Source organism: Cloeon dipterum, chromosome 2 (genome assembly GCF_949628265.1).
Source record: "Cloeon dipterum chromosome 2, ieCloDipt1.1, whole genome shotgun sequence".
NCBI classification, from domain to species: Eukaryota; Metazoa; Arthropoda; class Insecta; order Ephemeroptera; family Baetidae; genus Cloeon; species Cloeon dipterum.
Window position 1 is genome coordinate 17,908,632 of NC_088787.1, and position 24,300 is coordinate 17,932,931.

The 24,300-nt window shown below is 44.2% G+C and overlaps 2 protein-coding genes across 9 annotated transcripts; one reads left to right on the top strand and one right to left on the bottom strand.

Annotated features, from left to right (window-relative positions):
* Positions 1 to 391: 391 nt before the first annotated feature.
* Ostgamma (oligosaccharide transferase gamma subunit) lies at positions 392 to 2,511 on the top strand. The gene is made up of 8 exons (XM_065479156.1): positions 392 to 606; positions 857 to 1,029; positions 1,094 to 1,211; positions 1,269 to 1,409; positions 1,713 to 1,853; positions 1,907 to 2,057; positions 2,154 to 2,319; positions 2,376 to 2,511. The coding sequence occupies exons 1-8, from the start codon at positions 511 to 513 to the stop codon at positions 2,389 to 2,391; spliced, it is 1,002 nt and encodes a 333-aa protein (XP_065335228.1). The 5' UTR covers positions 392 to 510; the 3' UTR covers positions 2,392 to 2,511.
* A 519-nt stretch (positions 2,512 to 3,030) lies between these two features.
* On the bottom strand, positions 3,031 to 23,900 carry LOC135936364 (protein tramtrack, alpha isoform-like). Of its 8 annotated transcripts, none has more exons than XM_065479149.1 (6): positions 23,619 to 23,900; positions 11,544 to 12,216; positions 11,256 to 11,401; positions 11,138 to 11,198; positions 10,905 to 10,973; positions 3,031 to 3,957 (listed from the first exon to the last, which is right to left on the bottom strand). In XM_065479149.1, the coding sequence occupies exons 2-6, from the start codon at positions 12,112 to 12,114 to the stop codon at positions 3,374 to 3,376; spliced, it is 1,431 nt and encodes a 476-aa protein (XP_065335221.1). In that variant the 5' UTR covers positions 12,115 to 12,216; positions 23,619 to 23,900; the 3' UTR covers positions 3,031 to 3,373. The 8 variants fall into 8 exon arrangements, with proteins under 8 accessions (XP_065335221.1, XP_065335223.1, XP_065335224.1 ...); XM_065479151.1 differs by lacking the exon at positions 23,619 to 23,900 and adding an exon at positions 20,153 to 20,205; XM_065479152.1 differs by lacking the exon at positions 23,619 to 23,900 and adding an exon at positions 12,815 to 13,032.
* Positions 23,901 to 24,300: the final 400 nt, after the last annotated feature.

Below are 24,300 nucleotides of genomic sequence, written 5' to 3' on the forward strand. Positions count from 1 at the left end.
TAACTATCAGGTGGATATCTAAAAATTGAGTTGCCCCCTTAATTTTTAAATTTATATGAAAACAATTACATGATTTAACAGAAATACTGGAGAGTAAACATAATCTTGAAAAAAAATATCTGACATTCTATTTTGCTATGATTTATTTTCCGCATTTGAATATGGGTGGTAATTTCAATAAAACCGATAAAACCACATAAAATATAAAACAAAAATATAAATTAGCAGGGATACAGTTAATAGTTTCTTTGTTAAAATCTCTTAACCAAAGGATAAAAAATAGTAACCTTTATTTTTGTCATTTCGTGGTACTCGCGGTTTTCTGCACCAAATTTATCTGACAGAAGACAGCGGACCAATCAGCTTGCGTGGTGTCCGATCGACAAAAGGGGCGTGACGCTGTGTACAGATAAGCAGACCCTGGCAGACACGTAACACTTTGTTGGACTCACTAAATGGACTAATTTACCAGTATTTAGGCCGAATATCGAACCTCAAATTCTTTGCGCGATGAGGACCATTTGGGCAGTGGCGTTTGCCACCTGTTTAGCTATTTTCCTAGTCTGCTTCACCACCCCAGCTCAAGCTCAGCAGAAAAGAAGAGAGGTTGTTGCTTTCAATTAATGTTTTTGTGCTATCAAATTTGCCGGCTTCCTGGTTCATGCAGTTAAATTTTGTTAGTTTCTATACTGATTGCTTTTCTTACATGCTATTAGATTAAGAGTAGAATTTCCTGTGAAGATTGACCAAGATTCGTTAAATTCTCTTTATCAAAATGAACCTTCTTTTTTTACGCAACTTCTGTTTAACTTGGCACTGTTTTTGACCGAGATTCTTAACTTTTTTCATCTTTCAGGGCCTGACTCTTTCCGAAAAAGTGCAACAGCTGACTGAGATGAGCGCTAAGAGGTCCATTCTCCGTTTCAATGGCCATAAATTTAAAGATTTTGTTCGATCTACGCCAAGAAACTACTCCATGATTGTCATGTTCACTGCTCTCGCCTCTCAGAGACAGTGTGTCATCTGCAGGTACGCTGCTTGAGATTGAGAATCAGTTAAATTTAAGTTTGTATATTCTTCTCATTTTTTCCAGACACGCTCACGACGAGTTTGTAATTGTGGCCAACTCGTTCCGTTATTCGCAGCACCATTCCAACAAAATGTTCTTTGCCATGGTTGACTTTGACGAGGGACCTGACGTTTTTACCAGCGTAAGAACCACTTAAACCTTACAAATACAATGTTTAACCATTTATTTGAAATTTCAGCTGAACATGAACACTGCGCCTGTTTTCATGCACTTCCCAGCCAAAGGCAAGCCAAAGCACAGTGATACCATGGACATCCAGAGGGTTGGGTTTGCTGCTGAGTCTATTGCCAAATGGATCACCGAGAGAACTGACATTTCGGTAAAAAAATTTATATTTTGTTGCTTATAGTGGACAATGAAAGCCATCCCTGAAAATTATGGTTGGCTTATTCCATATGTTGGCTTAAATAGTTGAAGAACTCTCAACTGATATCAAACGAGTTAATTGCGCTCCTTTTTTAGCTAAAAAGTTAAATAAAAAATTGTCCAAAATATATGGGGGATATCATTGATTTAATTTTTTTTAAGTTTTGAGAGGTTATTTCTCATGATGATTTTCTTTAATATTTCAAAAGATTTTCGTTGAGCAGTGAAAATTCATTGGTTCAATGTGGAATTCTAGATTCGCGTGTTCCGCCCACCAAACTACTCGGGCACTGTTGCCGTTGCCATGCTCTTCGCCTTTGTCGCTGGCTTCCTGTACCTCAAGCGTAACAATTTGGACTTCCTTTACAACAAGACACTATGGGCCTTTGCAGCAATTGTGAGCATTGACTACTTTTTTTCTCCTCGGCAACCTAGTTAAATACTATTTAGGTTTTCACTCTGGCCATGACCTCTGGACAAATGTGGAACCATATCCGAGGCCCTCCGTTTGTCCACAAAACTCAGTCTGGAGGAGTCGCATACATCCATGGATCTTCTCAGGGACAACTTGTGCTCGAGACCTACATCATTATTATCCTCAGTGCGTTTTCTTTTACTCTGACATTATTTTTTATTGCTGCATGTATTTAGAAAAGAGCTATCTCAAAGCCTCAAATTACCCTTTTCCTTTTTGCAGATGCAGCAATCTTACTTGGCATGATTCTGGTCACTGAGGCTGCCTCTCAAAAAGGAGATGTCCGTAAGAGGAGAATCCTGGCAATCGTTGGGATGGCGATCTTTACTGTGTTCTTCAGTCTTGTGCTGTCGATCTTCAGAAATAAGGCACATGGCTACCCTTACAGGTAAATTAATAATAGACATGCCATTGATCAATGTAATTAATTATTGCGCTTCACAGCTTCTTATTCAAGTGATTTTGTGAGGAGAATGATCAACATTAGATTTCCAAGGAAGAATGATGAGCGTCAGTTGTTAAAAATTGTGTTTGGTTTTATGTAATAAATGAGTGTGGAGTAAAAAGTGTTAATTTTCAACTTTTGATTATTATTTCAGCTTGTTGATCACAATCATTGCCACTACTTACTAAAGTTGGGACGCAGTCCGTTTTAGTTTTGAAGTCGTTGACCTTTTTCTTTTCGGAAAAGAATTTTCGCTGTGCTCTTTAACAAAAATGTTATTATTAGTAAATTTTTGGAAGTTTTTGCACTTTCAAGTTTGCAAGTGTTGAGAGGAACTTGTGGAGATTCAGCTACGGCTACCTCCACGTGCAATTGTTTAGCTTTGATAAGAAAATGACACTATTTAGTATTTAGTTGAAATTAAAAGCATTCCTTTGAAAGGCAACAAAATGGAAGCGCTCAGCAATTCAGGCTCAACTTATTTGGAAAACCAAAACGAAGTAAATTTTTTGGCAAAATTCATGACATGAACTACCCGCGCTTTAAACTTTAAAATTCTAACATGAAGCTTCTAAGCTGCTTTTTTAAGCAAACCGAGTCGATTGGTGTCAACTTTACACATTACTTAAAAGATTTTCATAAGTTGAAGCCGTCCCGCTTAAAAACCTAATGGCACTTTTCCATCCCCTTTGATATGGGGGGCGTGCAATAATGACTCAAAATTTGCGGGCCAAAACAATGTTCACGTTGCAAGCTACTAAATTTTGCAAACTAGAGATTGTGTGGTCTCGTAATTAGTGCATACGTTCAATAAATTAGCACGCTGCGTCTAGCAAAAAGGGAATCAATGTTTTCTGAAATTAGGAACAAAATTACACCTCTAAGAGGTTATTTTATCCAACCACAAATCTTAAAGACGATTAAATTACCATGCACTTTTTTGGCCAAAAAATTTGAGATTAATGCACGCTCTCGGTAACAATTAATCAGTCCAATTTTACTGCAGACTGACCTGCCGTCTACGGCAGTAGCCAGACTTGCTTTCCCCTTTGCCGTTCCCACCCTGAGCCTCAAACTCTTTTTTCACCCTCTCGATAATGTCCGCAATCAGCTTCTCCTCACTCTGCTGTTCCTTGTCCCAGTGCCTCTTCTTGGGCGGACTAACCGGCACATCCTCGGTCGACACCTGCTCCACAGGCGCGTCTACGGGACCCTCTCGCCACTTTTTCCAGCCGCCCTTGTGGCTGTTGTTGATGTGTCCGAGGTAGCCCTTTTTAGTCTTAAAATAAACGAAGCACTTTCCGCACCGGAACAAATTGACGGCGTGCAGCCGGTATTTGTGTCGGTACCAATGCGTCCGGCTGGGCACAGACTCGCCGCACCACTTGCAGATCACAGAACCGTCCGTTTGGATCACATACTCAAGCAGCTCCTGCTTGGACAGCGGCCGCTGCTCAGAAAGACCATCCTGGTCGGCCGCCCCGTTGTTGTCTTCGCCGCCGGACGGGTCGTCCACCTCGCAGGCGGCCGCCGTCAGGAAGTGGACGCTCGCATCCCACGAGCCGGACGAGCAGTCTTCGCCTAGAACATTTCCAAAAGCAAACAGACCACTTGAGTTGTTGGCCACGTGCACTTGCTACTACACGACATTCAACATCAAGCCAGGAAGCAAAGGTAGGGGCTGCAAAGGAGGATGGAGAAATTAGTGCCCTGAAAAAAAATTGTTAGTACTTGTCGAGGGTTTCAAGCCATCTCACGAGAGAAATGAAAGTGTTGAAGTATGGAACCAACATTTTTATTAATAAAAAATTATTCTTTGTTACATTATACAGAGATATAAAGTGTGATTTACACGTATGATTTTCTTTTCTTTGTGGAGTAAACATTCAGGCCATCGGAAGGGCTGATTCAATGGAAGAATCCCAATGTTGTGATCGCCTCGATTGGGACTAAAATCAACCGCGGCCGATGGCGATTTATTCATTAAAATCGGGAGTTGTCGAACTCTAGCATCATACCTCGTTATTGTCACATTGATCGAGAAAAATAACAACTGAAAATTTTGCTTTCTCTGAAATCTCACAAGGCACGTTTGAGCTTTACAATTAATTCAACAGCTGTGAGGTGAGGCGATTAGCATTCAAATAACAGAGTATTTCGCTGAGTTCATGAATTAAACACCTTCAAATTTGGCTAACTCCACTATTGATTATCAGTCAAAGGTATCACATCTCTTGATATGATTTTTGGAAGAGTAGATAAAATATTTCATCAACTTTCTGAGGCTGTTAAGAAGCACAATCTGCTTCCGTGAATTTCGAGCGAGTGTCGTGTGGAAGTGCTAAAAACAAAAGGCGGTACCGACCCAAGTGAAAAAATCAACAATTAAACAAAATGATCCACAAAGAAAATGATGAATTATAAAATGCCTATATCGCCACTGCTCCTCTTATGAGTCCTTGCAAAGCGACGAACGAATTGGTCAAATAAAACGCTTCAGAAACAATTTGACGAAAGTCACTTTGTAAGGACGCACGCAGCGAATATGATAATGATTATTTAACAAAATTTATTGCTATTTGGAAACAATTTCAACTCAATAACCAATATGTTTGAATCATAGAAGCTATTAGGCCTGTGGTTACTATTATTTTCTGTCGTTTTCAGTTTGAAAAAAGCCCTTGATAAACCTTTAATTACAAACAATTAACTTGATAAAATATGCAATATCTGAAGAACACATACTTAATTAAATACCGACGGAGACCAAAAGCGATTTTAGATTTTGTCTGCTGGCTCTTCCCGAAAGCGGGGCCGCCGGTATGAAACTCAAAGGTTGCTTCTCTACTTGCCCTCTTTTATACGCTCAACATGGACAGTTAGTGTACTGTTATTCAATTATACTGCTGTTGCGCAAATAAATTGTGCGAGGTAATTCACAATAATCCCACCACCAAAGCTCTAAATAGCACTCTGGAGGGTTATTTCTCATGTCTAATAAATCCTTCTTTTAAATTCTATAGCCAATTACGAATTTTAACAAATTGGTGAAATTTAGCATGACAATCATATCACTGGCAATCACGCATTAGTATAACAACGGTTAACCTAATAATCTATGTATCTACAGTGTCTGCTGATATCATAAATACTTCAAAATTCATCGCGCTCATGAAGCAATTGATTTCAAAGTGTGTGCAAATCAAATCCGCCGCTTAGCTCATTTAATACGAGCAGAGGCAAAATGGTCTAGGACCGTTTAATAAAATAAATGGAATTCTTGCTTTCTTTTCTTAAAAGGGTATCAATTAATATTCTCTACACACTAGCCGCAGATTATCCCAAATGATAATTATTATGTGTACAAGTCACAGACCTGTATGTTAGTAGATACTATCCACACGAACATGTACATTTTGAAAAAAATATATCACTCCCTGCACCAAAAAAACATCTTTCCACACAGCAACAACGCAAACTTATTACAAAACTCTTTGGCTCTTTAGATCTTTCTCTCGGGATATTGCCAAATCGTGTGATCGTACAAGCATTACACAAAATTATTTAGACAGCATTCAGAATGCTTTTCAACTGGTATTGTGCGACCGTAGCTTAATTTTTCATTATTATTCAAATAATGCAACGATCAACATCAGAAGTATGGATTTTGTGTACCACATCTGGTCTAATCACTCAACTCATAAACCTGTTAAACTTTTAGGTAAACGATTAATACCTATCTCAACTAATGAAACCTAGCTTAATAGAAAATTGGAATGTCCTGAATACAAATAGCTGATCGTAACATTCAATCACTTGCGCGACCATGTCAAAGCAAAAGAGGCTTTATTAAGATATTTCTATTCCTGTGCTGCTAACACATCATGAACAGTCTTTATTGGACAAAGCAATCAACCAAAATTATTAACGACCATATTCCTCTTTCGCACACACTGAATGGAAACAGACACTAATTTAAATTCATTTTTTAGGGTTGCCAGTATTTTGTTTTTTGTTAATGCTGTGACCAAATACTAGATTTATTTCACTAAATGATTTTGGACTAGTCCGCCAAATGATGGTATTACTAACTGAACGTGGCCTGGCAACCATTACAATTCAAAGAATGCTTACCTAACTAAGCAAGCATTTAAAATAAGATTCGAATAAATTGCAGCCAAACACAAAAACCTTTCGGTAACTAACAATTATTATATAATTTTTCGAGCATTCTTGTTTGCTCTCTTTTAACATTATTTATCAATCACAAAACGTTTAATTTGTTTCATTCACTATTCAGTGACTGGAAGCCAGACTAATTGATTTAATCACTTTCAGTTTAAGATACTGAGAGAAAAAAAAGGACATAACTATTAAAAAAACCTCATTCGCACAGCATCATGTACGCCTAAGAATGTTTGAGCCTCACCACCATAAGAAATATCTACGAAGGCGCCGCGTGTCGCCAGCGCTTGTAACAAACATTTCTCTGAGAATAAATTATATGTTAGATTGCTCTCGTGGGTTTCAATGAGCGTAACAAATCAGGGTTGCAAGTAGAAGCCTATCGGGACTAAGCAATCTTTGGGCATGAAGCAATCATGCACTGTTTTCATATGGTTCTTCATCTTGTCGGGCCTGGAGAACTCCTTGCCGCAGACTGGGCATGGGAACACTTTCCTTTGGTGTCCTTCGTGGTAGAGGAAGGCGTGCCGCTGGAAGCTGTACTTGTTTTTGAAAGTCTTGACCATGTTGGCCTTTTCACATTCTATGCACTTGTACACGCCCTCGGAGACAGACGCGTACCGGAATAAGTTGAGTCCTCGCACTGACATTTCTGTCAGCTGCTCAGCAGGGTCGTGCGCGCTTGACGTTCTCCTGCGAGCTCGCCGGCGCACGTTCTGCTTGGGCGTGGGCGGCGTGACCATAAGATCGCCACCGATCTCCTCCTTCTTGAGCGACCATGAGTCCCGCACCATCGGCTCACCCATGCTGTTGTCAATGTCTTCCTTCGCCATATCAGAGGTTTCTGCAAATTGAACGGAGGGATTAGTGCGTTCACTCATCAGCTGCCCAAGCGTGGCTAAACGGTCGAAAATAAAATCAGGTGAGGATTAGTGCATGCGGTTAGAAGGAGAAGAGGGCACGAAAATTAAAAATGAAAATGTAGCCAGAAAAAGTTTGCTGTTGGCATAGTTACCTGACTGCAGATTAGATTTCCACGCACCAATGTTATTTGTTTGCATTCGTGAGAGAGGAGGAAAATTGCCCCAAGAAGGAGTTAAGATCAGTATTAAAAGTTTTTCTTTGTATATGAGCAAAGGCTTTACAAAATACTCTTTATTTTGTCACAAGTAAGTGGGCCACTTGTAATTTAAGTACGTGTGTGTGTGTAAAACTATCTTATAAAAATAGTATAGTCATCATCATGTTGTATGTACAATTGTCAAAAAGTGAGCACATCAAACGAATAAATAAAGTAGAAAACGAAAACCTAATCTTAATGAAAACGCCTATCGGTAGGGTTCGCGGTCAATACAGACTTGGCTGTAGATGTATGATACGTGAGAAAATGTACATTCATCCAAAAGTTGCGGCGCTTTCGCAAAAATCGATCAAAAATCGCACTATATAGAGCAAACCCCAACGAACGGTACAAAAATTATGGCAATAAATTATTAAGTCTAGTTGTTCTTATGCATGTGCCGGTGCTTGAGGTGCGAGGCCAGATTGTCTTTGCGCTTGAAATTGGCCCCGCACAGCAGGCAAACGTATGAGCGGTGCGAGCTGTGCATGTACTTGATGTGTCGAGAGTAGCTCGACTGCAGAGTGAACTGCGAGCCGCATAGCTCGCACGCCCATTTGTGTTTGCTGCTGCTCGACACGTCGCTGCGCACGTTCTCCTCCTTCACGGTGGTGGTCCATTCGTCCTGCTTGCCGTTCGCCTCCAAAGCCCACGACGAGTCCAAGCTGGTGGTGCCGGGCGGAATCCACGCCGCTGTAACCAAGAGCACCGGGAGGATGACACTCGGCTCGCGGCCGATAGACTAGCTTTCAACCAACTCTACGGCAACTCTGCTCTCACTCTACTGTGTGCTTCGAAAAGGAAATAAAAACGTAATGATCGGACAACAACAGTAATAATAATTTCAACACCAACCAACACCCTCTATCAAAAGAAGAACTGAAAAATCAATCAATCGGTCAAAAGAGATCAATGGTCAATCAGTACGACAACAAGGCAGGTAACTACAAACTCTGGTGTCGCTGAAATGTAATATGAAAAGGAGATACTCGCTACGAAAATCACAACAACTCGGCTAAATTACCAAAGTACCGGACCTTCGGACGGACGAAGAGAGGGAGCGCGGTAATGAAAAATAATGCGAAAAATCAAACGTTTATTCTTCTTAATAGACTTTTTAGACTTTGCCTTACAACATGACGCTCCAGGCTGACTTACAAAATTCTGGTAAAATTTGATTTTTTTGGTTCATAACCACATTCCTATCTCATATTATGCAAAATTAGGATCACAAATGTGCACCGAACTCCTAATATGGCAAGTGCTAAATCACAGATACATAAGGCAGGCCTGTTCAAGTTCTCTTTTTCATTTCGTCAACAACAATAAGGTTCCGTAAAAAACTCGCCACTAGGGCGCTGGCTGCGATTATAATAAGAGTGTGTGTGTACACATTACAAGAAGTGTGTGGCCTACTTAGTTTTTTAACTCTCGAGTTACGTTAGGTATTTCACCGCTTAAACAACATCTAAATCTCTTGCTGTAGCTGCTTCATGTACGCCCCAGAAATATTCAAAACAAACAACCCAGTCAGAAAACAAAGCGCCCTCCCTCCCAGGCAGGCATCAGTTGTGTGTATATCGCACGTGGGCCTGCATATTGTCCTTGCGGGTGAACTCCCTGTGGCACAATGGGCACGGGAACATTTTCTTCTCAGTCATATGCGTGGTCGAGTAATGTCGCTGGAAGTTGCCAAAGTTCGAATACGTTTTCAGGCAGATTGAGCAACGGTAAATTATTTCAGATTCTTGGATGCATTTTTTCTTGATCTCGAGCAGCGTGGCTCGGTTCATGGGCGGGCAGTCTAACTTGTCCAGCGGTTCTGGGGACGAGGGCGCGTTAATAGGGCCGCCGGCGTCGCTGTTGTCGCTTGAGTAAATTTTCATGGTCAAGTTCATAATCTCGTCACCTGCAAATCAGCCCGGCATCAGTTACAAGTGGTCTGCCCGGCGAAAGCACGTAAGTGGTAGGTAAATTGTTTGCAAATGCCTGTGTCATTCAAAAAGATTTTGCAAGGGATTGTTAAATATGTTTATCCAAAAATTCGAACAAAAAATTATCAAAAATGATGCTGACTGATTTATTGGCAGTTAAGAAAAAGTTCAAAACGACAGCAGCTATGCATAAATCTACGCTTATTGAAGCCCAAGAAAACTCATTTGACTGGATCATGCTCGAAGAACTGATTCTTTAGTGATTTAAGGATGAATGGCCACAAGAACAGGTTTCGACATTATTGTTTCTGATCATATTAATAACAATTTTGGTCAATTTGGTTTAATAAACTAACGCTCTGTGTTGCAACGTAACATTGCCTACCAAATCCCTTATGAAGAGGCATTGCTTTTAGAGCAGGCATTGCAAGCACAGAATATTTTCACTGAATACATACCTTCATCGCATTTGTTTCTCTCTTCAAGACTCCATGACCGCACGCATTTTGACTTTCGAGCGAGACTCGCAATCTTTTATCCGCTTTCGGTTTGACAACAATCATGGTGTGACATTTGTAATAATAACACTCTCCGGTAAGAGCTCACTTCTGCGCGTAACTTACAAATTAAGTATAGTGTTTGCATCATAAATCATTGAAAAATTTTGACTCGTTCTACCACCAATGTTATATAATAAGATTACTAGAGAAAGAGAAGGAAAGGAAAACTTGAAAAATAAAAACATCAAAAATCAACGAAGAAACACCTCCTGAAAAACAACAGGTTTGGTTTTAAGTATTTATAGCTATTTAGATGGTTGTCGCCCCCCACTAAGAAAGTTGCCTCATAAGAGATCTGGTCGGGTTGTTACAACCATACATCTTCTACCTTGCAACCGTGCAAGTTGCAACATTGTAAATAGTAATTATAGCAGCACTAATAGGGCTGCACCTTGAGAAAAATCCAGGCAAGAGATAGTAGTGGTGCTATGTAAAAGATGGAAGAAGTAAGGCATGGCAACACAGATTCTGAGTAAGATAAGAGGACAGGGTACTTTTCATCGAAGCCAAGTTGAGTGAAGCAAATGACTCACGAAGTTACACCACCCCATGCAAATGAGTAGTATGATATGTATACGCATTCATCAATAGTAAGTATTAATGTATAATATAAGCAGCAGCGGGAATAGGCTGTCTCAATTATGCCAACCTATTTACACTGTGCGAATATTCCAATACCACCACCACAAATCACACGCAAGACAAGAAAAATCTTTTATTGGTGCTTACCTGCACCGAAATTCACGCCACTGCCCGTTTCGTCAGTGTCCTGAGAGTTGCCATAAGTCTGTCCAGAATCTGTTAACACAAGCAGACACCTGTTAAGAGCGCGCTAGGACAAAAAAAGCAACACAGAAATCTGCAATGCCAGAAGGGAAGTCATCAAAAGTCGCTTCCGTAAATTGATGACTTCATATTGCAGACTCAAGGTCAGCTTCAGATTTACATCCAACCAATAATACCTTGGTTAGATGGTCCAGCAGTTGGTTCCGGTTCGTCTTTGATCCTTTTTCCACCAGCATCCTGAATAATTTGGTCTCGTTAGAAAGGGATTTCTCTCCAAAGGAGTGAAATTGCAACCTTAGAAAATGAGTCATCCGGTGATCGAGATGAGGAAATGCAATCTTGGCCGGACATCGTTAAATCGTGCTGACCAGAGACACTGCTTGATGGGCTTGATCTTCCCGAGCCTCCGTGTCTTTCTTTCTCCACCGGTTCTTGTACTCCTGAAAATGGGACATATCAAGTTAATTCGGTCACTCGAAATCTTGGACCAACACATCATACTGGCAAAATGTGAGGAAGTTATTTCTATTCTATTAATTAAGGGCAGATTTGCCTAGAAGCCGGATTTTAATGAAAAATTACCTCTGACTCTTTTGCGCTTCCCTCCATACGATGGCGACATGTGTCTGGTATGTAAGTGCTGAAGGTTCTGGAGGGGCGAGGGTGAGCTGTACGGTCTTTTGTGTCCCATAAAGTGGTGAGGGCTGGGCTGCCTTTCGTGTCTCTCGTCAGCCATGTTTCCAGGTACAGAGTTGAGTAACGAGGAGGTGATGCGAGGCAAATTGCAACTCTCCTCGTTGACCTCTGTGAGGCCCTTGATGCGCAGTGACTCTGCCACCTTGAGGAAGGCGGTCAAGCGTTCCTGGTCCACCGACACCTCCCCTTTGTACATAAAATCAAGTAGCGACCTCATGTCGGCAAAGGGCACGTCCTTGAGAAACACGATCGGATGCTTGTCAGGGTTGTTAACAAAAAGAGTTTGGAAGTAAGGGCTGCACGCTGACAACACCATCTTGTGTGCCTTCAGGTACAGCCCCTCGACGGCCAGGGTCACGTCCACGAACGATTCGTCCTGTAGCAACTGCTCAAACACCGAGAGCATGTTGCTCTGGTGGTTGTTCCACCGCAGACAAAAGCGCTGGGAGGAACTCATGGCGGCTCCTTTTTCAGGACTGGCTGGACGAAGGGGACGAATTTCGACAACTTACACGTTCTTCGGCACGGATAATTCAAACAAACTCACTGTGGCACAGTTCTGAAAGCAGAAATTACAGACAGAGGTTAGATTCATTCATTAGGAAATGTCTCGTTTGCTTAGATTCGTTTGAGCAGTAAATTCAATTAGCGAAAACCTGTTGCTGATCGAGTGCACCGGGAAAATTCGCGAATGAAGCACTTCGAACAAAGGAAGTGGATGTGTGCAAAAGAACAGAGAGCGAGTGGGCTGAAAAGTAGCGCCGCGACCGGGTTCATTTCCCCAAAAAGGCAACGCCACAATAAAAAGCTGCCCTCGTGCGGAAAAAAGCATACGAGAGGTAGGCTTTCATCTCGCCACCGCTTTGTGCATCATCCCCTTTTCACAGGCAAAAATATGAATTTCCTCCTGCAGGACGTCCTCGGGGCACAGAAAGAGGCGCATTTCCGAAAATAGAAACAAGGAACGACCCGCCGCTACCACAACCAACGGCAATATCTGGGCCAGGAAATGGTGCGGTATCGGCAGCGGCGGCGGCGCGGTCCTTGTCACCCTCTTTAAAGGGCAGCCACCATCCGCCGCCGGGGAACGGATGATTCACTCGCGGGAGAGAGCGAGAGCGAAACGAAAAGCCGGCCAAAGGAGTGCACAAACATACGCAATAAGTCGAAACGCCCGCTCGCAACAGCCCCAAGGTCTCCGCGCTCGCTGGCTCGCTGCGCGACCGCCCTACCCCGCGTGTCGGGGCCGACAAACACACACAAATCATAATGGTGGTGCGCCGAAGGACTGAAGGAGCGGGCGTTTTAAATTATGTACTGCGACAACAAAGTGAATGCCTGTTCGGCGAGCGAGCCCCGTTGCTGGCGCGGCTGCTTCGAAAGGGAGCGCTCGCATCGCGAACCCCACTCTGAACCCCCTAGCTAGAAAGCACCAATTAAGTGGCGATGGAAACACGACCGCACACTGCTGTGCCGTGCACACTGCACTTCCCAATCCCACTCGAGCGTGAACGGCTTGGCATTTTCTTGCAAGCTTCGTTCGTGCGCCAGCCACTGCTTAATTACCCTCTTCGCGCCGAAATGAGAAATCCGCCGCGGTGGCGATTAGCACCAGCGAATTTTCCACCACACTGATCACGCCATTTGTGATTACCAGAGCTTAAATTGAAAAATGGCCGTTTCAATTTCGGCATTGCGAATGATGCGCGGGCAATTAAAAATTCATCTTCAATTTCGAGGCAATCATTTTCAACGCTTTCAATTTTTAAATAAATTGCAAATTGCGGTTTCAGGAATTGTTCACTCGTGGCCTAATTAAACAAATAATTAGATTAAAAAAATGAAACTGACTGAGTGGAACGTTTACAAATTCATCCATAAAATTGGCATCGCACTGAAACTTCGCCAAATATTTTGCAAAACTAGTAGGGCATTGTAAAACCAGACGACATCTCCCCCAATCCAATATGTCGGAGCGATGAGTGCACGGAAATTTTAAAATTCAGCCCGAGAGGAAGTGAGGGGTGGACGTGGCAACAGCACCCCTCTCAAACGCTCAACGCCCACCGACACCGAGAGGAAAAATTCCCCTACAACCGTCCGCGCGGCCAGCGATGTTATTATTCATCGAAAATACCAAAAGCGCGAACCAAAGCAAGAATGACTAAAAGGGAAAAATACATAATAATAACGTAGGCCCATAAAGGTAAGCATGCCCGAAAAAAGCGAATGCTCTTGAGAGAAGAGCGAACGCATCCAAATGCAACGTTACGGTACACAAGCAGTCGCTCAGATAAACAGGTGGCCGCATTTGAGCCTGTATATTTGTTTTGACAAACGGCCGGGAGGCGCAGGCATAGGATCGCACTCGAGTCCCGGCGAAAACGAGTATACCGGGCATCCCGACGCGAATTTTCGGCGGATTTCCGCCGAGCGGGGCGGCCCGCCGTTGCCGAGGCGCGGTGTTACGGTGCTGCCGACGAAAACGAGGCCACCGGAGGGCACACACGGCATCGGCGACAACCACTGGCCCCGTGCGAGAGCGAGTCGTGCAAGAGGCGGGCGCGACCCGCCGCCGAATTCCTCACGCGCGGCTGGCCCCGAAAGACACGAGAAACGGCGGCAAATGCGGACCCCAAAATGGGCGAAAGGGGGCGAGAACGGGAGAGAGCCAACATGCACGAACGAACGAACACACTCACCCCCGGCTGTGCGGCGGCCGACAGCGCGGACACGCCCCTTTGGGCCGACGAATTGCGGGTCGAGCGGGTGGTCGGGCCGACGAAATCGGTGGCCGCGGTCGGCGCACGTAGGCACAGGAAGACTAAAAAACGGGCGGTATCACACCCTGAAAAACCCAGCCCTGTCAGCCATATTGAGTTGGCTGCCTCCCACCACATACCCCCCTCCCGCCCTCCCTCACCCCTGACTTTCCAAGCGAGACAGCATTTCCCACGGCCGTTTCCCGGCCCAACGGGTCCCCTCGGCGGACCCCGACGACCGGGGGCCGCGGGCGGTGACCGCCGAACCCCCGCCCGGGCGGCCCCCCGACCTGGAGAAATCGGAACAAAATAATTCAGCTGGTCGTCGACCCCTAAGAGTACGCAATAGGGGCTCGGGTGTGTGTAAACGTCACGAACGCGCCTAACGGAGGACCCGTGTGGGGCTCCCATGGGGCGGAATGGGGTTGTCGGCGATCGGCAATCGACGCCGGGGGTTGTATTTACCTTGACAATACATTTTGCGGCCTATTCAGCGAGTATTTATTGTCGTGTGCCGTGATCCCTGCGACGCTCTCAGGACGCCATGTCAGCACGAAACTGAGAAAAACGTAATCTGCCGACTGTAGCGCCGAGTTGCGGAGTCAGGGTGAAGCTTCGGGTGTTCCGTTCGTTCGCTCGCTCTCTCGCCAAGTACAGCGCGTTCAAATTTAATGCTACCCCACTGGCGGAACCACGGGGGAAGGGTTCAACCCGCATTTTGTGGGAAAAAACGGTGAGCACTGGAATGAGTGAGTGAGTTGGCCAGCGAGGCCGCCTTGCTTTCTGAACTCGGCACTGACGAGAGCCCGACTTTTCGATTTGACTCACCCGAGCCATGCAGCCGCGCACATTGCTGGCTGCCCGCGCCAATTGCCCCGCTGTGTTTGCCAATGCGTGCTCCGCAGCCGTCACACAACGCGAAAGGGGCTAATCGCGAATATTTCCAATTTCCTCTCGCGCGTTCAATTCCTCACCCTACTTCGCTAGCAACAACGACAAGGGGGCTCCACACCATCATCGTCTGTAGCAACAGGCAAAGGACAAATACATATTTGCACTTGGTCCACATATCAAAATTTGCTTCAGGGGGCTGTTAAATTATGCCGTGCTCCGCAAATCATGTTTGATGGATAATTTGATTCTAAGATAATATTTATATTTCCCCCAGTCTAATCCGATTATATTTCAGGAGGCTCATTTTTACTCCTGCTCCAATTTGGAGTTGTTAAAAATTTCACGAAATATTATATTTTTACTGATGTGATACGAATGAAATTTGTAAAATATTTTTAAACTTTAAAGGGGAAGGAATTGAAAAATAACTTTTGAATGGAAATCCCACTAGAATGTTTTCAATTAGAGTTACTAACTACCGAATTATCACATCCATACAACTTTGAAACAGTATTCATGCCTGATCCCTGCTAACGCGTTAGCTCGTTTACTGACAAAAGCATCATATTCATTAAAATTGGAAAAAGAACATTCTTCGAATTTTCCACTAACGAGGTAAACAGTTTCATCGTCCCTGCGCACCATTCAAGCCGAATTCTGCGAAAATTAAAAGTGTGAAAAAGGGATTAAAACTAAAAACTCATTAAATGTTGCGAGCACGGATTTATGTTTTTATGGTTTTTTATTTTATCGTATTGCTGCAGAGAGCACTTTTTACGCGTGCAGCAATTAAAAAACGTTATGCTCTTTAATAAATCCCACTTCTCGTCTTTGTGCTCGGCGGCAATCTCAATTTGAACACGCATTTTATATAACGTTTCTCATGTTATACAAGTAGGACGGAGGAGGCGAGAGAGCGCGTTTGCTGTCTGCACACATCCACATAAAAAATGGAGCCTCTCGCGCAAAACAACCGCGCGCTCATCCTTCTGCCAACACTCGTGTTGTGCAGATTTTGAGACAAAACGAGCGAGTACCATTTGCCTTGTCCGTATTAGCACTTTAGAAGTGAGCATTGACAATCGAAAAAGAGACGCGTATTCGCACGCATACAATTTTCGCACTCAACCGTCGCGGCGCAAGCCGCACGTTTGAATGGAGCACCGAAACAGGCAATCCATTCGTGTTTTACATGTGCAAAATTTATTGGCGCCGCGCCAGCGGGAAGCAACCCTTTTCGCGGCAGAGCGCAGCGTCGGCGGAAAAAATTTGAAAACAATACATTGGCTATCCAGCAGCAGCACTTATTATTATCACGGCTGCACCCTCTGGCCAGAGGAAACAACGCTCGCTGGGATAAATAAAAAATAAATCTATCTTTCGGCGGGCAATAATGACGTCTGGTTTTCATCCTCCATTATTCAAGAGGCAAAAAATGAGCACAAATGCCGGCTGCGGCTCTGCCCCTGACGAGGGCAAAAATACACACACACACACACATAAAGAGGAGCTGCAACGAGTGAAAATTTACTGCCAAAGTTTCACACGGAAAATTCAATTATTCAGTCAAACAAATCATTTTCGCTGGCCTTGTTTGCTCGGGCGTATTATATTTTATTTAAAATATTGCGGTGCGCGTGGAGCGTCTCGCGCCCGCCGCCGTTCTGGGGGCTATAAAAAGTGGACGGCCGACTGTTTCCCGTGCTGGAAATTCAGCACCGGCCGCCGCCGCGCGCAGATAAACCAGTAGTTGATGAGGAAAAACGAACGCTTCGCAGCTGGGCGAAATTAATTGAAAAGTTTGTTGCTCTTTTAGTAGTCTTGTGGGGTGCATTTGTCCGTTTCGGCGCGCCGGATCCGGGGTGAGAGCAATTTTGAAGACCGCTCGTTCTCTTTCTCACTGTTGTGCCATTGCCTTCTGAGCTTTTCCCAGCGGCGATTTGATTTTAATGCGATGCCCATTCCACCGTCTCGTTTCATGAGGGCTCTTTGCGATGTGAGAAAAATTGGGTGCTTTTCAGCGAGGACGCGCCAGGCTGATTTTGCTAGCGCCTTGTTTGGTAACCCCTTTGCCGCATTTTATGGGTTTGCGTGAGGGGACAATAAAAGCAAGTGAACGTGATGCGCATTATTTTACATACACAATTTTGGGAGAGATCTGCTGTGGTAAACGACCACTTGACATACTGCATGGCATTTTTAATTTCAAAAATGCGCTTCTGCTTGTCCCAGCGTTGAGGGTGGTGACATCCAGATAAAGTGAAATGCGAAATGAAATATAGCATCACCTGTTACATTCATTTGTCTTTTCCAATTTGAATTTCAGCTCATGCGGGTCTAAATTTAAACCGGTGTAATTAAATAATAGATGTTGTGTTGAAATTTCATTCTGTTTTTGGGTATTTGACTTTTTGTGATTAAAGTTTAACTCATTCTTGAGCCAAAATATTTAAAACATTTCCCGGCCCCTTCGCTAAATTTTCGCTCTTGAATGCAAATTAAAGATGCTTTTATCACGCTCCGTGTTGTCTTTTATCTTCGAAAAAATTCATCACGTTGTAAACAGGCCTTTAAATCAGCCTAAAAATTTTAATAACGCGCGTTAGCTCTTCATATTCCGCCTGTAAAAATAAGCCGCGCCGCGCCTGAATTTCCAAGTAAAAAGCACAACAACAACTCGTGTTTTATCAGTCCGGTGGGAAAAAATCTCGCAGGCCTTGTTCTTGAGCGCAACAATTTCGAAAATACAACTTCCTCTGTGTAACATAACTGCAAGCTCGGTGCCGGCGAATGTAGAGCCAGGAAATACCCCCTTTTTTAAGAGCCCCGGTCGGTGGCATTAAAACGCAAGCGAGCACAGCAGCGCTCCCCAGCAGCAGCAGCACCCAGCGCGACGATATAAAAGTGAATTCATTGCGCCGACGAGCCTAAATGTAAAATAAAACAATAGCCACCCCTCGGCACGATGATGACACACAGAGGGCGAGCCGAGCAAGCGGCTGTGGCGGCGGCAGCAGGCGGCGGCTCGTCAATGCCACCCCTCGACGGCCCCAATCGAGCCCAGCTGCCACCTGTGCAGACACACACAGCCAGCCGGGCTGCCGGTTTTCATTCCGACATTTGTTTGGCCCTGCTAATAAATGCACGAGATTACACTCACAATGCCGGCCGCGCGCCGACAAAAGCCAGCGAGCGCCGAAACAATTGTGTGCCGTGCATGTGCGCGCCTTGTTCTCTCGGCGTATTAAGTGGCGAATTCGCTCTGGCTGCTGCACCCCCTTACTTTTCATTAAGTCCTCTTTTCACGTGCTGGCTTTTTGCCGCTTTCTTTGCCCACTAATTGCCGAAAGCGACTTACGCCTGGCGAATTTCCCCTCGCTTTTGATTCGCTTACGGCGAAATATGAGATGCGCGCGCCCTTACTGCATTCCGCGTTTTCGCCCGGCAAGAAAAGATTAAGAGAGAGAAACAAGTCGCATTAAAATGTAACCAGCGGGCTTTATGGCTTTTCTGATGGGGTTTGCTTCATTAATTTAAATGGATTTGCCCCGGTATATTTTAACTCTCATATACACCTCACGGTTAGATAGAATTTTTAAATTGCTCGCTCCGCTGAAACGGGTTTAAGTCAGTATATTGTTATATTACATGGAAACTATTACCAGCCGGCAGCAATATTGAGAAAATAGTAAAAAAATACGGCTCATTTTCAACAGAACAACATACATCATATGAAAGGGTTAATTGAATGATTTGATCAGAGTTGATGTTTGTACAAAATTTTACACTCATATAAAATGAATTAACTGATTTAGTTTTTCCCAACTTTTTTTAAACGCCCAAAATGGTAAGCATAAACGCAATCTCATTAATAAACAATAGACTTACTTGATACTTACTCAACATTGGAAAAATGTTTGTTAGAAGTTAATTAACAGCCCCAAGGAATTGCTTCAGGCACATTATTTCCCAAAAAATACCACATGTTGAAACCCTGCTCAGGGGTGTAAAAATATTTCTAAACTTAGAGTTGTTGTTAAAGCTAAGTTCTAAAGCAACATCGTGTTTTGAGTTTATTATAGAAGAATTTCAAAGATTATAGATTGCATACCTCTCAAACATCCGTTTCCACGGAAGTAAGAAAGAGATTATGTTTGTATTTTTTAAAGGAAACACCCGAATACTTCTAAGAGGAAATTAATGCACCAATGGATTTAATTTGAATGTTTGACGTTGTCTAATGTTATTTCAAATAAGGAAAAACAAGGTTCTAATTATTATGAGGATATTTTTACTATAAAGCTAAATGTAAGCTCAAATGATCGTCATTACGCTCTCGCTGTAATGGTTTCAAATTAAGCTATAGGGTCAAAAGCTCAATAGATAAGAAAATTAGTTAAAAGAAAGAGTTAGAATTAATATTTTTTGCTAATATTGATATAACGCCTACCCAAATTACAAAGTATTACATATAGAGGTATCAGCCACGTAATTTTGAGGCGGCGGCTGACTGCTCGGCTCAAGCCGAGTATTAACCCGGCGGCTGAGCATTTTAGCGAGGCTGACAAAATTTTAAAAGTTTGATAGTGCGCTTATCGGCCCGAAGGACCAAAGACTAATTTTTCTCTGGCACTACTAGATTTTGTGGACATTTTTTACCGTCGGTAGCCAAACTCACGGCGGCTGGCCACGTGTCACAAAATTATCCTGCTAAGACCTCTAAATAAAGAAATAACCTCTAGCGAGAAATATATATTTATCGCTGAGTAAATTTTAAAGTAGCAATAAATATATTGGATAAAATATGTGATATTAATTTAGAGCAGTGACACGTCATACCTATGAGTAGATTTCGAACTCCAGCTGCTATAGACGATACAGTTGATGCACCTAAACAGACAGGTCGACAGGAGCTACTAAGCTGCGGCCGTACTTTGGGGTTGTTTTGAAACGAAGTGAGATTTCACTATAGGCACACCCCCATTTGTTTCGTTTGAGTGTTCTTACGAAATAATACATTTAAGGGGCATTACAACAGCTAATGAGAGGGAAAAATACATTTTGGTAGAGAGGATACGTGTCAGGGCTGATAAGGGAGAGTGAAATTTTCGAAAACACCTTTTGAGGGAGCGACAAGCGCTACCCTACTTTGCTTTTGAATTCAATTTTGTTGTCCTTAGCGCCGTCAAAACACGTGGATAAAATTCCAGACGCGCCATGCTGAGGTCGAACTAGCAAATGAGTATTGTAAATTGTTCTGATTATTCCAAAAATAGGCAGTTGCTCCGCGGAGCTCGAGTTAAAAATTTCTCTCTATTTTTCCGACTGAGCACGCGGCTAGACGCTATTTGATATATTGTAAAAAGAGGTGCGCGCTCCAACAGCCGACATTAAAAGCGTTTTTCAAGTCTTCTGTTACACTCCCACATACACTATGGCATATTATATATATACGCCTACTCCTCACCCTAAAACACACTCCAAGGGGGCGCTAATGCATTTCAGTGTTCCTGTCAACACGTAGGCGAAATGCTAAACTTGAGGCGTATTTCACATTCTTGCCGAAAAAAGCTTCGAAAATAAAACCACCCTCTCTTCAGGGACAGAGAAATTCTGGGAAACCGAGCGTCAAAGGTTGCGTAACCACTTTAATTTGCTGCGTCCACCGTTTAAAACGACAACAGGTTATCGCTGATTTAATTGCATTTTTTGGCACAAACATGACAAATCGAGCGAGCCTGCGCTTGAATTTCGGCTTGCGACTATAATTTTGAACCGCTGGCGGGCGATCCGAGCGATTACCATTTGCATAACAATGCTCATCATGTGCCTGGCTTCAAATGGCATTCAGTCACACGGTCGGGATGAATTTTGGCTGCGCGTTCGCTTCACCAGTGCTGCCGGTAATAGGTGCAAAGAGGCGAGCGTACGCGCTAAATCATGATACATCAAAACGAACGCGGCGCACACGAGATATCTCTTTTATAGTTGCAAATCACATTATCGAATCAATACGTGCAGTCGGCGAGCCTAAATAAATTACACCCAAATAGTCGGCGGCAGCGTCAGCCTGTTTTTGCGCTCACTCGCCGCCGCGAGATGATTAATATGCCGGCCATCCGACTCCATTATAGTTTTCGTCTCTACAAATAATACTACTCAAAATTTATTCAAAACTGCGAGAGAGCTTTGTGCGGCGGGTGGAATGTAATCTGTTAAGTGCGAGGCCTTTTGTTGCACAGCGGGGATATGTACGCTTTTATTGCTGAATAATTAGTTGAGAGCAATTTAAAACTTTTCCCGAATGGCAAGTAGCTCATTGTATACACGAGGAAATGAAATGAAAGCTCTGAACCCAATTCACGGCTTTTTATATCCGAGTGGTGAACTGCCTTATTTGTAATGAAAAAGGTAACAAAACTCTGCATGGCAGCTCGAAATCCGCAACCCTGGCAACATTTGTGGATTGAGCGAGCAACCAGCAGCAGTCCATTGATTGGAGAGCAGCAACCAGCAACTGCATGTTGCTCTCCAGCGTGAATGTAACATACGGATATAATGATATTATTTTGCGCCAGCGTAACTCAATAACATGCACCCAGCGCCAAGCCGATCGCGAATTTAATGGCCCTGTGTAATCTGCCCAGCATGCCCAAATTCGGCATTAGCGCCGTGCGTGCAGGCACCGGCACAAATACACACGAATCGTCATTCGCCGCGGTAAATAGGCGACGTGCAAAGCGCCGGAGAATTAATTTTGATAATCCCGTTGATGCTTACCAAAACATTATTGCTAGTCTGCTGTAATAATATCATAAATACAGAGGAGGAGCAAAAGCGATGAGTAGCTGGGAATTGTTGGCCTGCATATTTGAGTTCAATAATTCAAGTGCTGCGCCGCAGTCTAAATAATCGGATAGAGCGGCTCGCAGAATTCCGAATTCATCGATCTGCGTGCCGCGGCTCAACGCGGATTTCAATCTATTGCTGCGATTAGTATTTCTTGTGAGCGGGGTGCATGCTTTATCAAGCCGCGAGTTAATCGAATGCAAATTAAAGGGATTTAATCTCTGATGCACCGTTGCAAACTCGTAAATTAGAACGGGCATCCATTAGGATTATATTTGCGGCTACCGAGTGAGCATATATCATAAATCATCCATGCGCGCGAGCTGTTCGATTTCGCTTAAAACTAATTGCTGCTACAAGTGCGAGTTGATTAAATAGCACTCGTGGCTAGTTTGGAAAATCTACACCGCGGCTAGCACACAGACTTTGCATTAACGTGCAGCAGCCAGCGTTTATTAAACAGCGTGCTGCTGCAGCAGCAGCAGCAGCATATGATTGAAATTAGGAGAGCAGCGCAGGAGCGAGAGGTTGTTTGTCAATTAGCAATGTAGCTGATGCGCTGATGATCTCGTTATTACGTTATCAGATGCCATTATGGTTCACTACTATAGCAGGCAACCAAGTGAACAACGACGTTTGGCGGGTAGGATGCCTATTAAATTTGCGCCCTTCGTTTAACTGTTATTACAGATAGATATTTCCTTCGGTAATCGTTGTGCCGCAGACGCAACGTAGATCTTGCATATTTATTTACCCCGGAGAACCGACGTCCGCAGGGGCACATATTTGATTCCTTTCCAGGTCGCGAAACTTTTCCGCGGAGCTTTATGCAAACGTTCCCCGCGCGCTTTCGTCTGCAGCCACCGCGACTGCCCACTTTTCGACTTTTCTCGGCACTTTTGATGGATCGAGGTGCGTCGGCAGTCCATAATACGTACGCTGCTCTGGCTCAAGTTTCGCCTTCCACCGAGTCGAAAAGTTGCACTGTAGCATTTCTCTGGAGAGGAAATTAGAAAATTGACAGTGGCGAAACAGGAGAAGTCGGCGCGCCGCACCGCACCGGTTGATTTATGCACGTCTTTCTTTGCCAGGCTCCGCAATAATAAATAATGCGCGAGCCGATTCCGAGAGCACCACGCGCGCCGCCGCCGCTTCCGCAAAAAGCGGCAAGAAATAATCCCTCGCAGAAAGAGCGAGCGAGAGAGCAATCCTTGAACTTTGCACTACGCGCCCGATTATAAAATGAGAAAAACTTTTGCCCCGATAAATAAAAAAGAAAGAGAATACGTGTGCCACTCGCTTTTTCGTCCGTTCGGGAATTTATTTATTTACAAACTTGGCAGCAAGAGGCTCACCGCTGCTGCTGGCTTTTTGATTAAAAATTCCCTAGAGTGGCGACTAGGAGCAGAGGAAAGAGAAAGGCCACCCTCTCGGAGCGGCGGAGAAAGCGACTCACCCGCGAGCGAACCCCTGCAAGTCGGCATCACACACATACACACACACACGACGACGACGACGCCGAGAGCGAGGAGCAACTTTGACCACTTGTTGTGTTCATGCATCTAACCAATGAACCCGCCCGCCGCTCTCTCCGACTCCACGTGTCATGGTGGTGACCTTGACTCGGAAGGAGGGGGCGAGAGAGTGAGATCAAGGGGTTGAACGCGTCTGAGGAGTCGAGTCGCCGTCTTAACAGAACAACGTAACTGCTGGCCGTTAGCCTTTCGTCGGAATCGGGGGCACGTACACGCGTGTGTAACTTTTATTTCGTTTCGGACTCGCGGGAGGAGTGTGGCGAAAAATTCTCACACACACACACACATACGCCGCCCGCCGCAGCGAAAGAAGAGAGAGAAAGAGAGGAGCATTGATATATAAGAAGAAGCGGCAGCAAAGTAGCTAGCTAGGCTGAGAGCGGGTCCGCTGCTCGAGAGTTCGAGTCTAGTGCATTGGCACCGCGACGAGCCAGAGCCAGGCAGCGCCAGAGAGCGCGAGAGAGTAGTTTTGGCAACGCAGCAACCCATTTTCCCCCCTGGTGGTTAATGTTGGTGGGAGCAAGGAAGTATGTGGTACCTGTAATCGGGTGGGAGCCGCGGCCGACTGACGAGAACCAGGGAGTGAGAGCTGCGCCCTCGCAT

Bases quoted from the DNA above. Each gene is read 5' to 3' on its own strand.
- Ostgamma (XM_065479156.1), top strand. From the start codon at position 511: ATGAGGACCATTTGGGCAGTGGCGTTTGCCACCTGTTTAGCTATTTTC. The intron at 1,212-1,268 runs GTAAGAACCACT...TTGAAATTTCAG, and splicing joins GACCTGACGTTTTTACCAGC to CTGAACATGAACACTGCGCC. The intron at 1,854-1,906 runs GTGAGCATTGAC...AATACTATTTAG, and splicing joins TATGGGCCTTTGCAGCAATT to GTTTTCACTCTGGCCATGAC.
- LOC135936364 (XM_065479149.1), bottom strand. From the start codon at position 12,114: ATGAGTTCCTCCCAGCGCTTTTGTCTGCGGTGGAACAACCACCAGAGC. The intron at 11,199-11,255 runs GTTGCAATTTCA...CAAATTATTCAG, and splicing joins CGGATGACTCATTTTCTAAG to GATGCTGGTGGAAAAAGGAT. The intron at 3,958-10,904 runs GTAAGCACCAAT...GAAATGTTCTAG, and splicing joins TGGCGTGAATTTCGGTGCAG to GCGAAGACTGCTCGTCCGGC.